The 15664-nt window shown below is 40.0% G+C and overlaps 1 protein-coding gene across 1 annotated transcript; it reads left to right on the top strand.

Annotated features, from left to right (window-relative positions):
- Nucleotides 1–1887: 1887 nt before the first annotated feature.
- Nucleotides 1888–8784, top strand: LOC127425405 (serine/threonine-protein kinase DCLK3-like). Its single transcript, XM_051671403.1, has 6 exons — nucleotides 1888–1951; nucleotides 2893–3742; nucleotides 3839–4412; nucleotides 6992–7124; nucleotides 7308–7475; nucleotides 7558–8784. The coding sequence occupies exons 1-6, from the start codon at nucleotides 1888–1890 to the stop codon at nucleotides 7974–7976; spliced, it is 2208 nt and encodes a 735-aa protein (XP_051527363.1). The 3' UTR covers nucleotides 7977–8784.
- The last annotated feature ends 6880 nt before the right edge of the window (nucleotides 8785–15664 follow it).

The following is a 15664-nucleotide window of genomic DNA, read 5'->3' as shown; positions in this document are numbered from 1 at the left end:
CCCAGATGTGTATGACTTTCTTTCTTCGGTTGAACACAAATGAAGATTTTTAGAAGAATATCTCAGCTCTGTAGGTCCATAAAGGTGACCAAACCTTTGAAGATCCAAAAAGCACACAAACAAAATCCAGTGGTTTAATATATGTCTTCTGAAGCGATCCAGTTGGTTTTGGTTGAGAACAGACCAAAATATAACTACATTTTTACTATATATCTTGACATCAGCAGTCTCCTTAGCGATTATGATTTCAAGCTCGATTAAACTTCCTATAGTGCCATCTAGCGCTCTGCGCATGCATCAAGCACTAGGCAGTGTAATCATGCTTGAAATCATGTTAGAGACTGCAGTGGCAAGATGTAAAAAAAGGAGTTATATTCTGATCTGTTTTTACCCAAAACTGATTGGATCACTTCAGAAGACATGGATTAAACCACTGGAGTCTAATGGATTACTTTTATGCTGGTTTTAAGTGTTTTTTGGAGCTTCAAAGACCTGATCACTATTCACTTACATTGAAAGGACCTACAGAGCTGAGATATTCTAAAAATCTTCGTTTGGGTTCTGCAGAAGAGAGAAAGTCATACACATCTGGGATGGCATGAGGGTGAATAAATGATGAGAGAATTTTTATTTTTGGGTGAACTATCCCTTTAATTCCCTTTTACCCCAAATTCTTCCATGCTCCTCTCCCCTTTAAACCACACTGCCCTCTAAAGGACCTGAACGTGTTAATGGTAACCATGGTAATACAGCTGTACTGATTTACTTACAAAGACAGAGTGAAAAGTCTTGAGAAGTTTAGATGAATTATATCTTAAACCAAGGTAAGGAAAGAAAGAAACACGTCCTCTTGGGTGGGGTGGAATAGAAATGCAGTGAACATGAGAGAAAGTGAGAACATGCCAAAAACAGATTTGAAAAGCTGACAGGGTTCCACTGAATTTCATTTGAATTCATTTCTTTCATTGCATCTGTAACAAATTCACCTTGACACTAACACTCACAAATTTAAACACCTTGACACTCAAATGATCAGTTATGATAAACATCATATTCACTTGAGCTGTTTCAATGTAAAGAGATATTTAATGGACATATAGGCCTTGAATACTTTTTTTATGCTTCATTCTCACCCCTTCCCCCTTTCTCTCTCTCTCTCTCTCTCTCTCCCTCTCTCTGTGTGTGTGTGTGAGAGCAGGTTTAAGTGGTGTACGAGGACATTTTTTTTAGGTTACAAACTGGTAATTACAAGGGTATTATGCTATAAATGTGGTTTATGAGGACATTTCTAGTGTCCCTATAATTCAAATCACTTAAAAAACATACTAAACGATGTTTTATTGAAAATGTAAAAATGCAGAAAGTTTTTAGTGAGGTTTAGGGGTAGGGTTAGGGTTAGGGGATAGAATCTATAGTTCGTACAGTATAAAAATCATTATGTCTATGGAGAGTCCTCATAATGATAGCTACACTAACATGTGTGTGTGTGTGTGTGTGTGTGTGTGTGTGTGTTCAGTTCTGTGCATTTAAAGAGGTGAGGGTTACCGGGGAGACGCGCGTGCAGCAGGATGCGGAGTATCCGGTAACGCGATCGTAGTCTTTCCAAAAGATGCGGCTTCACGATATCCCCGTGTTACCTCGTCTGATAGACGCAGATTTAATATAGGCTAAGTGTACACTTTATTAAGTACGATGCTGACCTATCCAAATCTTTAAACAGACCTAAATCTAATTCTTTAAATGGTGCGCGTGACTATCATGATGATTACCTACTTTTTAAAGATTCTGTAAACCTTCCGGGCAGTTTTGGGACACTATTGCCACTGAAACAGACCCATGGGTCTTTACCTGCAGAAATACTGATTATACCGCAGGCACTGTAACAGAATGACACCGTCGTGGAAACAGCGACCAGGGCGAGAGCAACCAAGACCTAGATGGGGGCAAACAGGTAAGTTCAAATAAAAGTAAAAAAAAAAAACAATACTAACTTAAATAAAACGAAATGGAGTACAGATCCTAAAATTTCTATGCAATTAATTTAATTAGCCTACTTCATTCTTATGTTGAATAAACCAATTAATTCACATACAACGTTATACTATCTATTTAAATTATACAAAATACATTTTCAATTTTTAAAAGTAAAAATATGTTTACTATTTCATTGAAGAAATAGTAAATGTCTTAATTCAAAGACTTTTTTATATGACTTTGTATTGTGCTCGGAGTTCAAAAGGATTTTTTATTTACTTATTTATGTACTTGTTTGCTTATTTAATTAGTTAGATTTGAAGTGGCTTTTCTTTGCTAATATTTTGGTAAAAATTATGCCCATTTGTGCATCCTTCCCCTTTCAAAATAACTGTTGCAAGAATGTCTTAGTGTTGTTTTAAAAGTGAAACAGGATCTTTACTTTTGATGTTCAATTAGAACATAAATCCATTGAAACACTTAAAGACTTGTGTGAGGGTGTGCATGGAAAGAAAGAAAGAAAGAAAGAAAGAAAGAAAGAAAGAAAAAACAAACTGCAGCCAAAGTAAAGTGATCCGGCATGATCAGATTTGATCCTTTTCCGTTACCCCTGGAGCGTGAGATGCAATTTGAGGATCTGCATGTCTGGGCTTTGCTTCTCTATATGCACTTGCTCTTAATTATTTATGTTGCACACTTCCTTTTTGATTCACTTGTATAAGCTTTTTTTTTTTTTTTTCAAATCTAAACAAGCAATTTTGTGTGCTGTACTCTTGATGAACAAAGCATATCTTTGGATGAAAAGCTCTGATAACAGAAATGTCATAATAACAATTCAGATATAGTCAGATGGAAGGTAAAAACCAACCTCTCACCGTATGGTGTTGTATTGAATATATTTTTGCTTATGTGTTCCAGATCAAAGGATTAAAATTCCTAAATGCCCAAATTCTTCCCCTCGGCAACCTCTGCCCTCTTACCGACTCCGAAGGCCCCCCGCAGACTTTGGGCCTTTAGAAAGCTTAATGATGGGCGTGTGTCATTGGAAAGAAACTGAAGTACCCACGGCGAGTGGCTACCATGCCAGGCATGGAGAATCAAGCCCAGTGCGGCCAAGAATCGTGACCGTGGTACGGCCGTGCGGAAAGGACAGTCTGCGTAAAATCTCTCTGCTATTAAACCGCCGTGCGGTGCAGACCTTTGAGCAGCTAATGGCAGATGTTTCTGAAGCACTTGGCTTCCCTTGCTGGAACAATGCTCGGATACAGCGCCTCTTCACCCCTGCTGGCCGAGAGATCCACAGTCTTTCTGACTTCTTCTACTTTGACCATGCCTTCCTGGCCTTTGGAAACAGCCGACCATCACTTGATGAGGTCTATGCAGCACTGGATGAGTTATATCCTGAAAACCCTGACTACTGTGAACGTCTACTCAGGATATGGGAGCGTATCCTGAGACCCAAGGCCACCAAGGCAGATAGTGGTTTCCATGATGAAGACCCTGGGGCTGAGTTGTCCCTACCCGCTGTAACTGATCAGCAGGTAAACCGACTAGCAGCCAACAACTTGCAGCCTGTCGAATTGCAAGGAAGGCAAAGAGAAAGGGCTAAGAGAGAAAGACAGAGAGGAGAAAGAGAGCCGTGGAGAAGGAAAGGTGAGCTGCAAAAAGAAGACGAGAAGGAGCCAAAGAAGGACGAGAGAAAGAAAGAATCTGTTTACTGCAGGAACTGTCGAGGATGTGGCCCACTTTTACCTCCAATCAGAAGCAAAATATTTTCTCAACTGGACAAGCCAAAAAACCACAGTAATAAAAGTATTGCTTCTCAGAACATCAGGGCTCCTTCAGAAAATTCACCATATAGACCACTAACAGCAGACAAGCATGTTGCCAACCCAAACTCTAACCTGTATAACACTCAGAATATGGAGAGAATAATTGAGACACCAGCTCAGCAGGACATTAATAAGCAGGAAGCAGCAGAAGAGAGGGTCTTGCAGGGTAATCTACCACCTGATGGTGCTGAAGTGTCTCTGGAGGACATTGAGCATTGCTACGACATGGGCCGTGAGGTAGGAGATGGGAACTTTGCAGTGGTAAAGGAGTGTCGTGTTCGTGGCCTGGCTGAAGTTTTTGCTATGAAAATTGTGGACAATGCTAAGCTGCAGGGACGCGGTCACATGATCCAGAATGAGATTGCTCTGTTACGCAGTCTGAAACATCCTCGCCTCATCCAGCTGTTTCGTTCACATCACACAGACATTCATGTTTACCTGCTAATGGAGCTGGTCACCGGTGGAGACTTGTTTGATGCTATCTCTCAGAGCGGCAGGTTTAGTGAGCCAAGTGCTGCATGCATGATCAGGGACATCAGTCAGGCTCTGCAGTATATCCACAACAAGAGCATTGCACACAGAGACATCAAACCTGAAAACCTACTGGTAAACTGCTCAAAATAGAATTCTACATTCTACATATTTTATATCAATATTTAGAAATTGAATTACAATAGAATAGTCCATCTTATAAAAGAGGGATGTGCTATTACCTTTTTAAACGATCAGACTTGGCGGACTATAACATAGGCAAAAATATCCTTTAGACTAACATTGAAGGAGGAGGATATCATCAAAAAAACTTCACCAGGCAGACAATAAAAATGGCAAAAAACAATCCCATAGATATCATAGAGACTTGGTGGTGGGCACTTGGGCAACTATGAAGAAAACCCTAGCAACTACAGCAACATGTTAAAAACCACTCAGAACACCCCAGCAACTGCATAGCAATGCCATAGCAACCACACCGTAACATCTTAAAGGAATATTCCGGGTTCAAGTAAAGCTAAACCGACAGCATTTGTGGCATAATATTGATTACCGCAAAAATTATTTTATTTAAAAAAAAGCACAAATCTGGGTTGCACCGTGGCACTTACAATGAAAGTGAATGGAGTCAATCTGTAAACATTAAAATATTCACTTTTTCAAAAGTATTACCACACAACATAAACAATATGCATGTTAACATGATTATAGTGTGATAAAATTGCTTTCTAACCTTTTCTGTGTAAAGTTACAGCTAATTTTACAACATCGTTGCCATTGACAATGTAATGTCAACAAACCCTAAAACCGTCAAACGTCTGTAAAAATTACTTTTTAAACAACTTTACAGCTCATATAATACATGAGTTTTAACAGAAGAATTAATGTTAGTGCTTTTATAAAATTAGACTGTAAGCTTCATATTTCTGCCTTTAAACCCTCTAAAATTGGCCCCATTGACTTCCATTGTAAGTGCCTCACTGTAACATAAATTTTTGCTTTTTTTTAAAGAAAAGGACGAAAGAGTTGAAATACATTTTTTGTGGTAATCTGCGGTGTGCCACAAATGCAGTTGATTGATAGTTGGGTAAACGCAACAATGGCCGCTGCAGAGGTGTATGTGTTTTCACAGTCCTTAAAAGTTTTGTCTGCATTTATATTTGGAAACGTTGACTGCATCGTCCATCAACGGTTAAATCTAAACTAAAAAAAGGTTACAATTTGTTTTTCAAGGGTTATCTGCACGAATATGAAGGTAAGTTGATAAAAATAAATTATTATTGAGAGGTTGTGCGTTAAATCAGAAGGCATATATTTATGTATTAAAGGAACGATAAACAAATTACCATAAATTGCAAAAATGAAAAAAAAAAAAGGGTAAAGATAACAGATCTGTGAGCTGTACTTGGTGAAACTAATACCTGATGGGGGGCGACACAGGATGTGAATGTGTGGAGAGACCGATGTCCTGCTCCATCCGACTTCTAACCCCGTCAAACACACATTCTTGTGTCGGCTGTGATGTGTTATCATTCCAATGAAACCGTGACTGAACAGCTTAGATTTCAAAGCGTTTCACAATTCCAACTGTGAATGACTGCTGTAAGTCCTCAGCTTGAAAATACTGTCCACAAACAAAAGTGCTTCCTCGTTATCTTCTTCACGCTTAAATGCCTGAACTCACCAAGCTCGTACATTTTTAGAATTTGTGCAAATAGGAACACTGTAGTGGCACTGGTTATTACTGTTCTTCCCAATCGCCGCCACACTGTAAAAAATGTCCATATACTTACTTAAACTTAAGTTTAACTGCTGCCTTAAAGTTTTAAGTTAAATCAACATGGCTTTACAAATCATTTAAACTCATTATTTTATGATTTGTTTAAAAAACTGTCTAAATTTGACTCCAGTCAGGCTTCCTAAGCAACCAATTTGCCCAGTTGCTAGGGTGGGTAGAGTCACGTTAGGTTAACCTCATCGTGGTTGCCATAATGTGGTTCTTGCTCTTGGTGGGGCATGTGGTGAGTTGTGCGTGGATGCCGCGGAGAATAGCGTGAAGCCTCCACACGCATTAGGTCTCTGCAGTAACGCGCTCAACAAGCCACGTGATAAAATGCACGGATTGACGGTCTCAGACGCGGAGGCAACCGAGACTCATCCTCCGCCACCCGGACTGAGGCGAGTCACTACGCTACCACAAGGACTTAGAGCGCATTGGGAATTGGGCATGGATCAAACCACTGTAGTCGTATGGATTACTTTTATGCTGCCTTTATGTGCTTTTTTTTGGAGATCTGGTCACCATTCACTTGCTTTGTATGGACCTACAGAGCTGAGATATTCTTTTAAAAAGCTCTTTCAAATTGAAAACTCATTAATTTTGCTATGTTTACGCCTCTCAACCACACTACAACAGTGTTATCTCCTATCAAAAATGCTCTCCATAACCACATACTTTGCAAAACTAGTTTTTAATAATGTGGCCTGAATCTAAGTGATGTATTCCATTGAACAAATGAATAATGTAGACTTTCTTTAACACAAAAAGTTAAACACACTCCCTTAGGTGTTACTTTTGTACAGTCCTTGGAAAAGAATGTAAAATATGTGTATCATGATTATGCATTTAAAAAAACAGTGAACTATCTAATATACTGTATATAACAGATATTTTCTCTTTTACTGGTTTTAAGGTCCAGCGCCATGACAATGGCAATTTGAATCTGAAGTTGGCTGATTTTGGATTAGCCATGATAATAACAGAGCCAGTTTTCACAGTTTGTGGCACACCTACATATGTTGCTCCAGAGATACTTGCTGAGACAGGTAAGGTCCTCTGCTTTACCCATTCTGATTAACTGTAACTGGTAAGACACAACAGACCTGAGCTACAACTCCTAAAAGTGAAATAAGGTGAAAACATTCAGGTGTAAAATGCATGATGAGTGTCAGATATTTCCAATGTGCGTGATGTGTAGGTACAGTATGTATATGTCAATGCATAAACAGGTTATGGTGTTGAAGTAGACGTTTGGGCAATGGGTGTTATCCTCTTTGTGCTGCTGAGTGGGTTTCCCCCATTCCGCAGTCCAGATCGCAATCAAGATGAACTGTTCTGTCTCATCCAGAGGGGAGAGGTCCACTTTCTGTCCCCTTACTGGGACAATGTGTCTGAGGGTGAGACACACAAATCTCATGTAATTTAGGTGCTGTAACCTAACCTACAATTAAGACAAATTGATGTATCTGTTTTTCACAGCGGCTAAAGCTCTTGTCAGGGCTCTGCTGGAGGTAAACCCTACAAGGCGCTTGACAGCTAGTCAAACGCTGCAGCATGACTGGCTTCAACATGTAATAGCACAGAAAGACCGTAAGGGGGCGACAAAGACTACTGACTCAACAACTGAGAGACCCAATCAGCAGACACTAAGTAGACCAGAGGAAAGTGGCAAAAATCAGAGGGACACTCACAAACCAGAAATGGTGGCAGAGAAATGTAATGCAGCACAAATCAATGAGAACAAAATGAACAATAAATATGAACCAGATATTAATGCACAAGACAGAAACCAGCAGACTCAAGACAGACATAAAATCTCAAGTGACAAACAAAAATTCTTCCCACAAAGAAGGCACCACCATGACCGGGCAATATCCCACAGATCAGCCCAAACCTGAGAGACCAGCACAACGAGAAGACACTGGAACAAAACAAGAGTGACCTGTTAAATAATGAGTGAGCAAGAGGAGTGACCTGCAGAGTAATGAGTTAGCAAGAAGGATAGTGAAGTTCGAAGACGCCAGCATAAACAAGAAAGTATAAAACACACAGTAGACAACATTTAGTCCTTCTTGCTCTCTCAAATCTTCACAGAAACACCACAGAACTGATACAGTCTCAGATTGCTCTGTTTTTGACCTGATCGCTAATTAAATTATCCAAAGCATTTCAGACCTCCAGTGAAGAAACTACTATCAGGAGACTTTTCATTTGTTCTTAAAGAACTGCAGTTTTAGGCCACATCCACACTAATCCATTTTCGGTTGACTCCGTTTTTAATATTATCATTTTCCAAAATATGTGGTAATTGAGAGCAGTTTTCAAACACTCCATTTTTGGAGGAGAAAAATGCTATACTAGTGTGGATGAGAGGCGTAAACGTAGCGAATTTAATGCGTTTTCAAACTAAAACGTGTTAGTGTGGATGTGGCCTTACTCGGATGGAGGACAATTAATGTTTGTTCATTGTTTTATATGTGTCCAGCCTCTGAACAATTATTCTGCATATAATTAATCTGCACTTCTTTTTTGCCTTTGTTATTTTTAAAGACCACATAAAACGTTAAAATAAGGAAGAATGAGTTCAGTTCTAAGAAGGATGAAAATATATCGGTCAGACTCGGCCTCTGTAACTTGAGTGCCAATTGTGTGCAGAAAGTTAGCCAGCCAGTTTTGTTATTTGGGTAGACTAGATTACAATAGACTAACAATATTCAGTATCATTTGTTTTTCCATGTTTCATATTTTGTGTACTGGAGGCCTTTCAAACATGAGTTTGGTGTAAATGTTTTACACTTTAGGACAACAAAATTACACCTAATTTTGGTACACATTTCTGTAAATTCAGATAAATGTGAGTAAAAAAATCTGGTTTATGGTCATTTTTTTCATCTGTAGAACCATTTAAGACTTTGTTCTGCAATTTAAAAACATGTATGTAGGGTAGATTGAGTACAGTTGTAACACTTTTTAATGTACTGCACAAATACTGACCAGAAGAAACATGCAATTTTTTTTTTTTACATGAAATGCCTTTATCTGTCTACCAACCAGATAAATGTCCAAAAACTTGCATACACTGTTCCTATTTTCCACAGTTAGTACGTGAAGACAAGGAGCACATTTGTTTCAACTGTTCCCATGCCGGGTACTGTTGTAACACTACCCTGGGACACACATTTGTAATGTGCTAAATAAGGCATTAGGCCTGATTTAAGTGAAATAGACACATTTTGTACACTTGTTTACAAATATTTCTAATGCTTGCATATGTATCAATTCTAACACATCAGCTAAACTCCCCTCTTGGTTTTTCCAACCCTGATATGAGGCATCCTGAGACATGAACACACACAAAAAAAAAAAAAAAAAAAAAAGAAATACACATTTACAATTATTTAGGATCCATCCATCCATCCATAATGTATGTCTGTCAACGTGGCTTTCTACCAATTATTTTATTCATTTATTTGTCTGGCTTACTTATCTAAGCTTCTGATTGAATAAAAGCTAACAAAACTCTAGAGGCAGCATTTGCTAAATTTTTTCTTATGCAGCGGTTACAGTTGTAACAGTATTACATACAGTATGTCCCCGGCTGACCACCTTGCAAGTGACCCTGCATCCTAGCAAGTCTCAAAATTGTAATTTTAAGTAGACAAATAAATAATTACATAAAGCAATAATTCCTTTCATGGTCAGTCAGGAGTAATTATTTTTCTGATTAACACTTTTTACTGATTCCAACAAATGAAACAGATAAAAGCAAAACATATATGCACAGAATCAACTTTTAACCCCATTATACCCTTTCCCCCTCCCAATCCCCAATCTCCAACCCCACCCTGACCCCCAACAAACATCCCTGTAGTCAAAGCCAAAGTACACACACGCAAAAAAATGATAATACAATTATATATACAGTATCTCACAGAAGTGAGTACACCCCTCACATTTTAGTAAATATTTTATTATATCTTTTCATGTGACAACACTGAAGAAATGACACTTTGCTACAATGTAAAGTAGTGAGTGTACAGCTTGTATAACAGTGTAAATTTGCTGTCCCCTCAAAATAACTCAACACACAGCCATTAATGTCTAAACCGCTGGCAACAAAAGTGAGTACACCCCTAAGTGAAAATGTCCATATTGGGCACAATTAGCCATTTTCCCTCCCGGGTGTCATGTGATTCGTTAGTGTTACAAGGTCTCAGGTGTGAATGGGGAGCAGGTGTGTTAAATTTGGTGTTATCGCTCTCACTCTCTCATACTGGTCACTGGAAGTTCAACATGGCACCTCATGGCAAAGAACTCTCTGAGGATCTGAAAAAATGAATTGTTGCTCTACATAAAGATGGCCTAGGCTATAAGAAGATTGCCAAGACCCTGAAACTGAGCTGCAGCACGGTGGCCAAGACCATACAGTGGTTTAACAGGACAGGTTCCACTCAGAACAGGCCTCGCCATGGTCGACCAAAAAAGTTGAGTGCACGTGTTCAGCGTCATATCCAGAGGTTGTCTTTGGGAAATAGACGTATGAGTGCTGCCAGCATTGCTGCAGAGGTTGAAGGGGTGGGGGGTCAGCCTGTTAGTGCTCAGACCATACGCCGCACACTGCATCAAATTGGTCTGCATGGCTGTCGTCCCAGAAGGAAGCCTCTTCTAAAGATGATGCACAAGAAAGCTCGCAAACAGTTTGCTGAAGACAAGCAGACTAAGGACATGGATTACTGGAACCATGTCCTATGGTCTGATGAGACCAAGATAAACTTATTTGGTTCAGATGGTGTCAAGCGTGTGTGGCGGCAACCAGGTGAGGAGCACAAAGACAAGTGTGTCTTGCCTACAGTCAAGCATGGTGGTGGGAGTGTCATGGTCTGGGGCTGCATGAGTGCTGCCAGCACTGGGGAGCTACAGTTCATTAAGGGAACCATGAATGCCAACATGTACTGTGACATACTGAAGCAGAGCATGATCCCCTCCCTTCGGAGACTGGGCCGCAGGGCAGTATTCCAACATGATAAGACCCCAAACACACCTCCAAGACGACAACTGCCTTGCTAAAGAAGCTGAGGGTAAAGGTGATGGACTGGCCAAGCATGTCTCCAGACCTAAACTCTATTGAGCATCTGTGGGGCATCCTCAAACGGGAGGTGGAGGAGCACAAGGTCTCTAACATCCACCAGCTCCGTGATGTTGTCATGGAGGAGTGGAAGACGACTCCAGTGGCAAACTGTGAAGCTCTGGTGAACTCCATGCCCAAGAGGGTTAAGGCAGTGCTGGAAAATAATGGTGGCCACACAAAATATTGACACTTTGGGCCCAATTTGGACATTTTCACTTAGGGGTGTACTCACTTTTGTTGCCAGCGGTTTAGACATTAATGGCTGTGTGTTGAGTTATTTTGAGGGGACAGCAAATTTACACTGTTATACAAGCTGTACACTCACTACTTTACATTGTAGCAAAGTGTCATTTCTTCAGTGTTGTCACATGAAAAGATATAATAAAATATTTACTAAAATGTGAGGGGTGTACTCACTTCTGTGAGATACTGTATATATATAATCACACACATTTAAAACTATTAATCCCTCTCCACTGCCCCTCCCCGAGAGCCTTCCAAAAAGGTCAGATAGCTGCCCCACTTCCTATTAAATACCTCCAGGTTGCCTAGCTTTCTATCGGACATTTCTTCAAATGCCGCCACCCTGCCCATCTCCGTGCACCACTCCCAAAATGAGGGCGCTCCAGCTGACCTCCATCCCCTAAGAATGATCTGTCTACCGATCATAACACTTGCTAGGAACCAATTTCTTATGTAATTATCCCCTTTATTAATGACTGCCCCATCGCCTAAAATACAGAGTCTGGGGCAAAATTTAATTTGAGTGCCCAATACGTCACACTTAAAACTCTGAACCCTCAACCAAAATTCTTGGATCTTAACACACCACCAAAAACACGAGTTGTGTCCCCATCTTCTGACTGGCATCGCCAGCAGGTGGGTGTGTCTTTAAGACCAAGCCTATACAATCTAGAGGGGGTCCAATAGAATCGATGTAAAATCATAAATTGCATAAGGCGCACCCTTGCATCTCTAGATGTAGACTTGACGTTTTGTAGAATCCTAGCCCACACTCCCTCCTCCAATACCAAGTTTAAATCTTTCTCCCATAATCTCTTGAGAGAAGTTGAAGCTCCGTCCCCCAGACTCTGAATTAGCAGGGAGTAATACACTGATACCTCATGACCTTTTCCAAAAGCAGTAATCACCACTCCCAGAGTATCTACCGTTTTAGGGGGGGTGTATGCTAATCCCTAAAATAGTACAGAGCAGGTGGCGCAGCTGTAAATACCTAAAGAACTGAGATCTGGGAATCCCAAAATGTTGAACCATATTTTCAAAGGATCTCAACACTCCGCTCTCATATAGCACACCGAGCATATTAATCTCCCTCACAGTCCACGCTGACCAGCAAAAAGAGGACTTATTAATACATAATTTAGGGTTCAGCCATATGCTTGAAGCAACATTTAAATAAATGTCTGAATTAAACACTCTGGACACTTTTGTCCATACCGCATGCAAATGCGAGATAACAGAGTGTAACTTAACTTCTCCGGTTAGTTTGATAGAAAGGCTTTGCAATGGCGAAATAAGGGCAAGAACTTCCTGTTCAATACAAAACCAGGGAGAGGGTCTCTCAGGTGGAAGCGACCAATGAGCCAAATGTCTGACACCGAATGCATGATAATAAAACAAAATCTTGGGTAGGCCTAGCCCACCTTTGTCAATCGGCCTATGTAACTTACTGAAGTGTAATCTGGGATGTTTACCATTCCAAATGATGGACTTCGCTGTGCTATCAAATTGCTTGAAATAAGAGAGGGGAGGAATAATTATTTATTCAAATGTGTTTTGGGTAGTAAGAAAATTTTAAATGTATCCCCCGCAACAGATGTTCTCTAATAATTTCCCACACAGAAAGAGGATGCTATTGTGAATCTCCACACTGATAATCACAGTTTAAACTTGCAACTGTACTTCGTTACAACTGTATCCAGTCAACCGATTTTCTAGATTTTTGCATTAGTTAAAATACGCATTAAGGTGATGGAAATGGTTTATTCGTATAACGATGATGTGTTTTGACCATTCATGCATGTGTTATGAGTGTGCGATAGCTTGAAGTTCTGACCTTGGCACACAATTCTTTGAACATAGCGCTTGTCATTCGGAAGTGTTTAACACACAGCTGGTCGATAAAGTGGGTCCTCACAATCCGGCAGAACATTTTTGAGAGCGGGCGCTCCCAGATATGCGGAGACATTAAACTTATTCTGCGGTGTCTTGTGGATACATTTAATAAAATGAGATACTTGCTCCAATCTTGCAAATAAAACTGTCCCCAAAGCAGGGGATTCAGCTGCTTTATCATGACGAAGCGGCTCCCTCATGATAATGCACATTACGTAGTGGATGGAAACGCGCAATAATTTGTATTGTCTTAAGTCTAATTTTAAAAAATGCGCTTAAAATATTATACATATTTTGGATGGAAACTCAGCATATGTCAGGACTGCCGCTATCTGGATGTTTTTTGTTTTTGGCACTATTCTGAGTAAACTCTAGAGACTGTTGTGCATGAAAATCCCAGGAGATCAGTTACAGAGATCCTCAAACCAGCCCGTCTGGCACCATCAATCATGCCACAGTCGAAATCACTGAGATCACATTTTTCCCCATTACGATGGTTGATGTGAACATTAACTGAAGCTCTTGACCTGTATCCGCATGATTTTATGCATTGCACTGCTGCCACGTGATTGGTTGATTAGATAATAGCATGAATAAGTAGGTGTACAGGTCTTCCTAATAAAGTGCTCAGTGAGTGTATCAGTCGCGTTCACACATACAGCCTTTTCCTGAAAATTACCTACAATTTCCAGTTTAGAAGTCATGTGTGAACTTATTTATTTTGGTATGTGTGAACAGAACATTTGGCACAAGTAAAGGCAAACCAACGATTTTCTTGTAATTTACCTGGTTGCATGTGTGAACGGGGCTATACACAAATAATAGTCATCATTATCGTCATAGTTATGGTTAAAAAAACTGTATTATAGGCCTCTATTTTATCTCATATCACAACAAAGCCAGTGGTTTGGAGCTTATTATTAATGCCTTGTCTTTCTCAGGTGCCTTCAGTCCTTCGACCTTCGAGGTGTATATGTGCACAAAATAACTTGTCTCTAAACAAGTTACAAACAAAGGAGTTGGGGAAATTACTGCAACATTCTGTAAAATCATTAAAATTTTTTAAGGTTTATCACTTAATACCTTTTTAATACATTGCTAAATTATACTGTCCTATCCAGTGATCAGGAAAAACACACATATTCCCCATCCCCCCTGTACAACTTACACTACAGAAATCAGCACATACACAGCGTATTCATGCAAGGCAGGCTGGGCAAGCTAGACTGGCAGCTGTCTTGCCGAAACTGGTCCACCATTGACCGCGTCATTTGATTGGCTGAGGCAATTACCCCTCCCCCAGGGGGTTACTCTGGTTTCGAAAAAATAAAGCAAAAGGTCAGAAGAAATTACATTTTTATTAATTTTTTCTCCCCTTTTCTCCCCAATTTGGAAAGCCCAATTCCCAATGCGCTCTAAGTCCTCGTGGTGGTGTAGTGACTCGCCTCAATCTGGGTGGTGGAGGACGAATCTCAGTTGCCTCCATGTCTGAGACTGTCAATCCACGCATTTTATCACGTGGCTTGTTGAGTGCATTACCGCGGAGACATAGCACGTGTGGAGGCTTCACACCATCCACCGCGGCATCCACGTACAGCTCACCAGGCGCCCCACCGAGAGCAAGAACTACATTATAGCAACCACGAGGAGATTACCCCATGTTACTCTACCCTCCCTAGCAACCGGGCCAATTTGGTTGCTTAGGAGACCTGGCTGGAGTCACTCAGCACGCCCTGGATTCGAACTCGCGACTCCAGGGGTGGTAGTCAGCTTCTTTACTTGCTGAGCTACCCAGGCCCCCCTAGAAGAAATGACATAAAAAAAAAAAAAATTTAAAAAAAACGTCATTGAATAAACTATTCAATAACTCTATTAATCACAGAAGAGAATGTACTTGGCTTTAGAATAAAAAAAAATAAAAAAAAACCCTGCTTATTCAAATATTATAATTTATTCAATTATAGAGCTGTTCAGTTGTGACCTCAATTTGTAGGTGAACCCGGAAGTCTAATTCGCCATGGGTTCCCTCTGGATTTTCCTATGGGTTTTTATAATGCTGTTTTTCAACTTATGAGTAAAATAAGGTCTGTGGTAAACATTACTTGACAAAACGTGGACATTTTGTTCTACAACATAAATTACACAGTCATACCTCAAACGTGAATTTTGAAGCTCTATTGAATTATCTACTTTTTGTTTTTAAATGCATGGTGGCTTCAAAATTCACGTTTGAAATATGACTATGTGTAATTTATGTTGTAGAACACAAAACAACCACGTTTCGTCAAGTAATGTTTACCACAGACCTTATTTTACTCCTAA

This window comes from Myxocyprinus asiaticus, chromosome 34 (assembly GCF_019703515.2).
Source record: "Myxocyprinus asiaticus isolate MX2 ecotype Aquarium Trade chromosome 34, UBuf_Myxa_2, whole genome shotgun sequence".
Classification (NCBI taxonomy): domain Eukaryota; kingdom Metazoa; phylum Chordata; class Actinopteri; order Cypriniformes; family Catostomidae; genus Myxocyprinus; species Myxocyprinus asiaticus.
The sequence above is the reverse complement of the archived record's forward strand: the minus strand, read 5'-3'. Positions and strand labels throughout refer to the sequence as shown.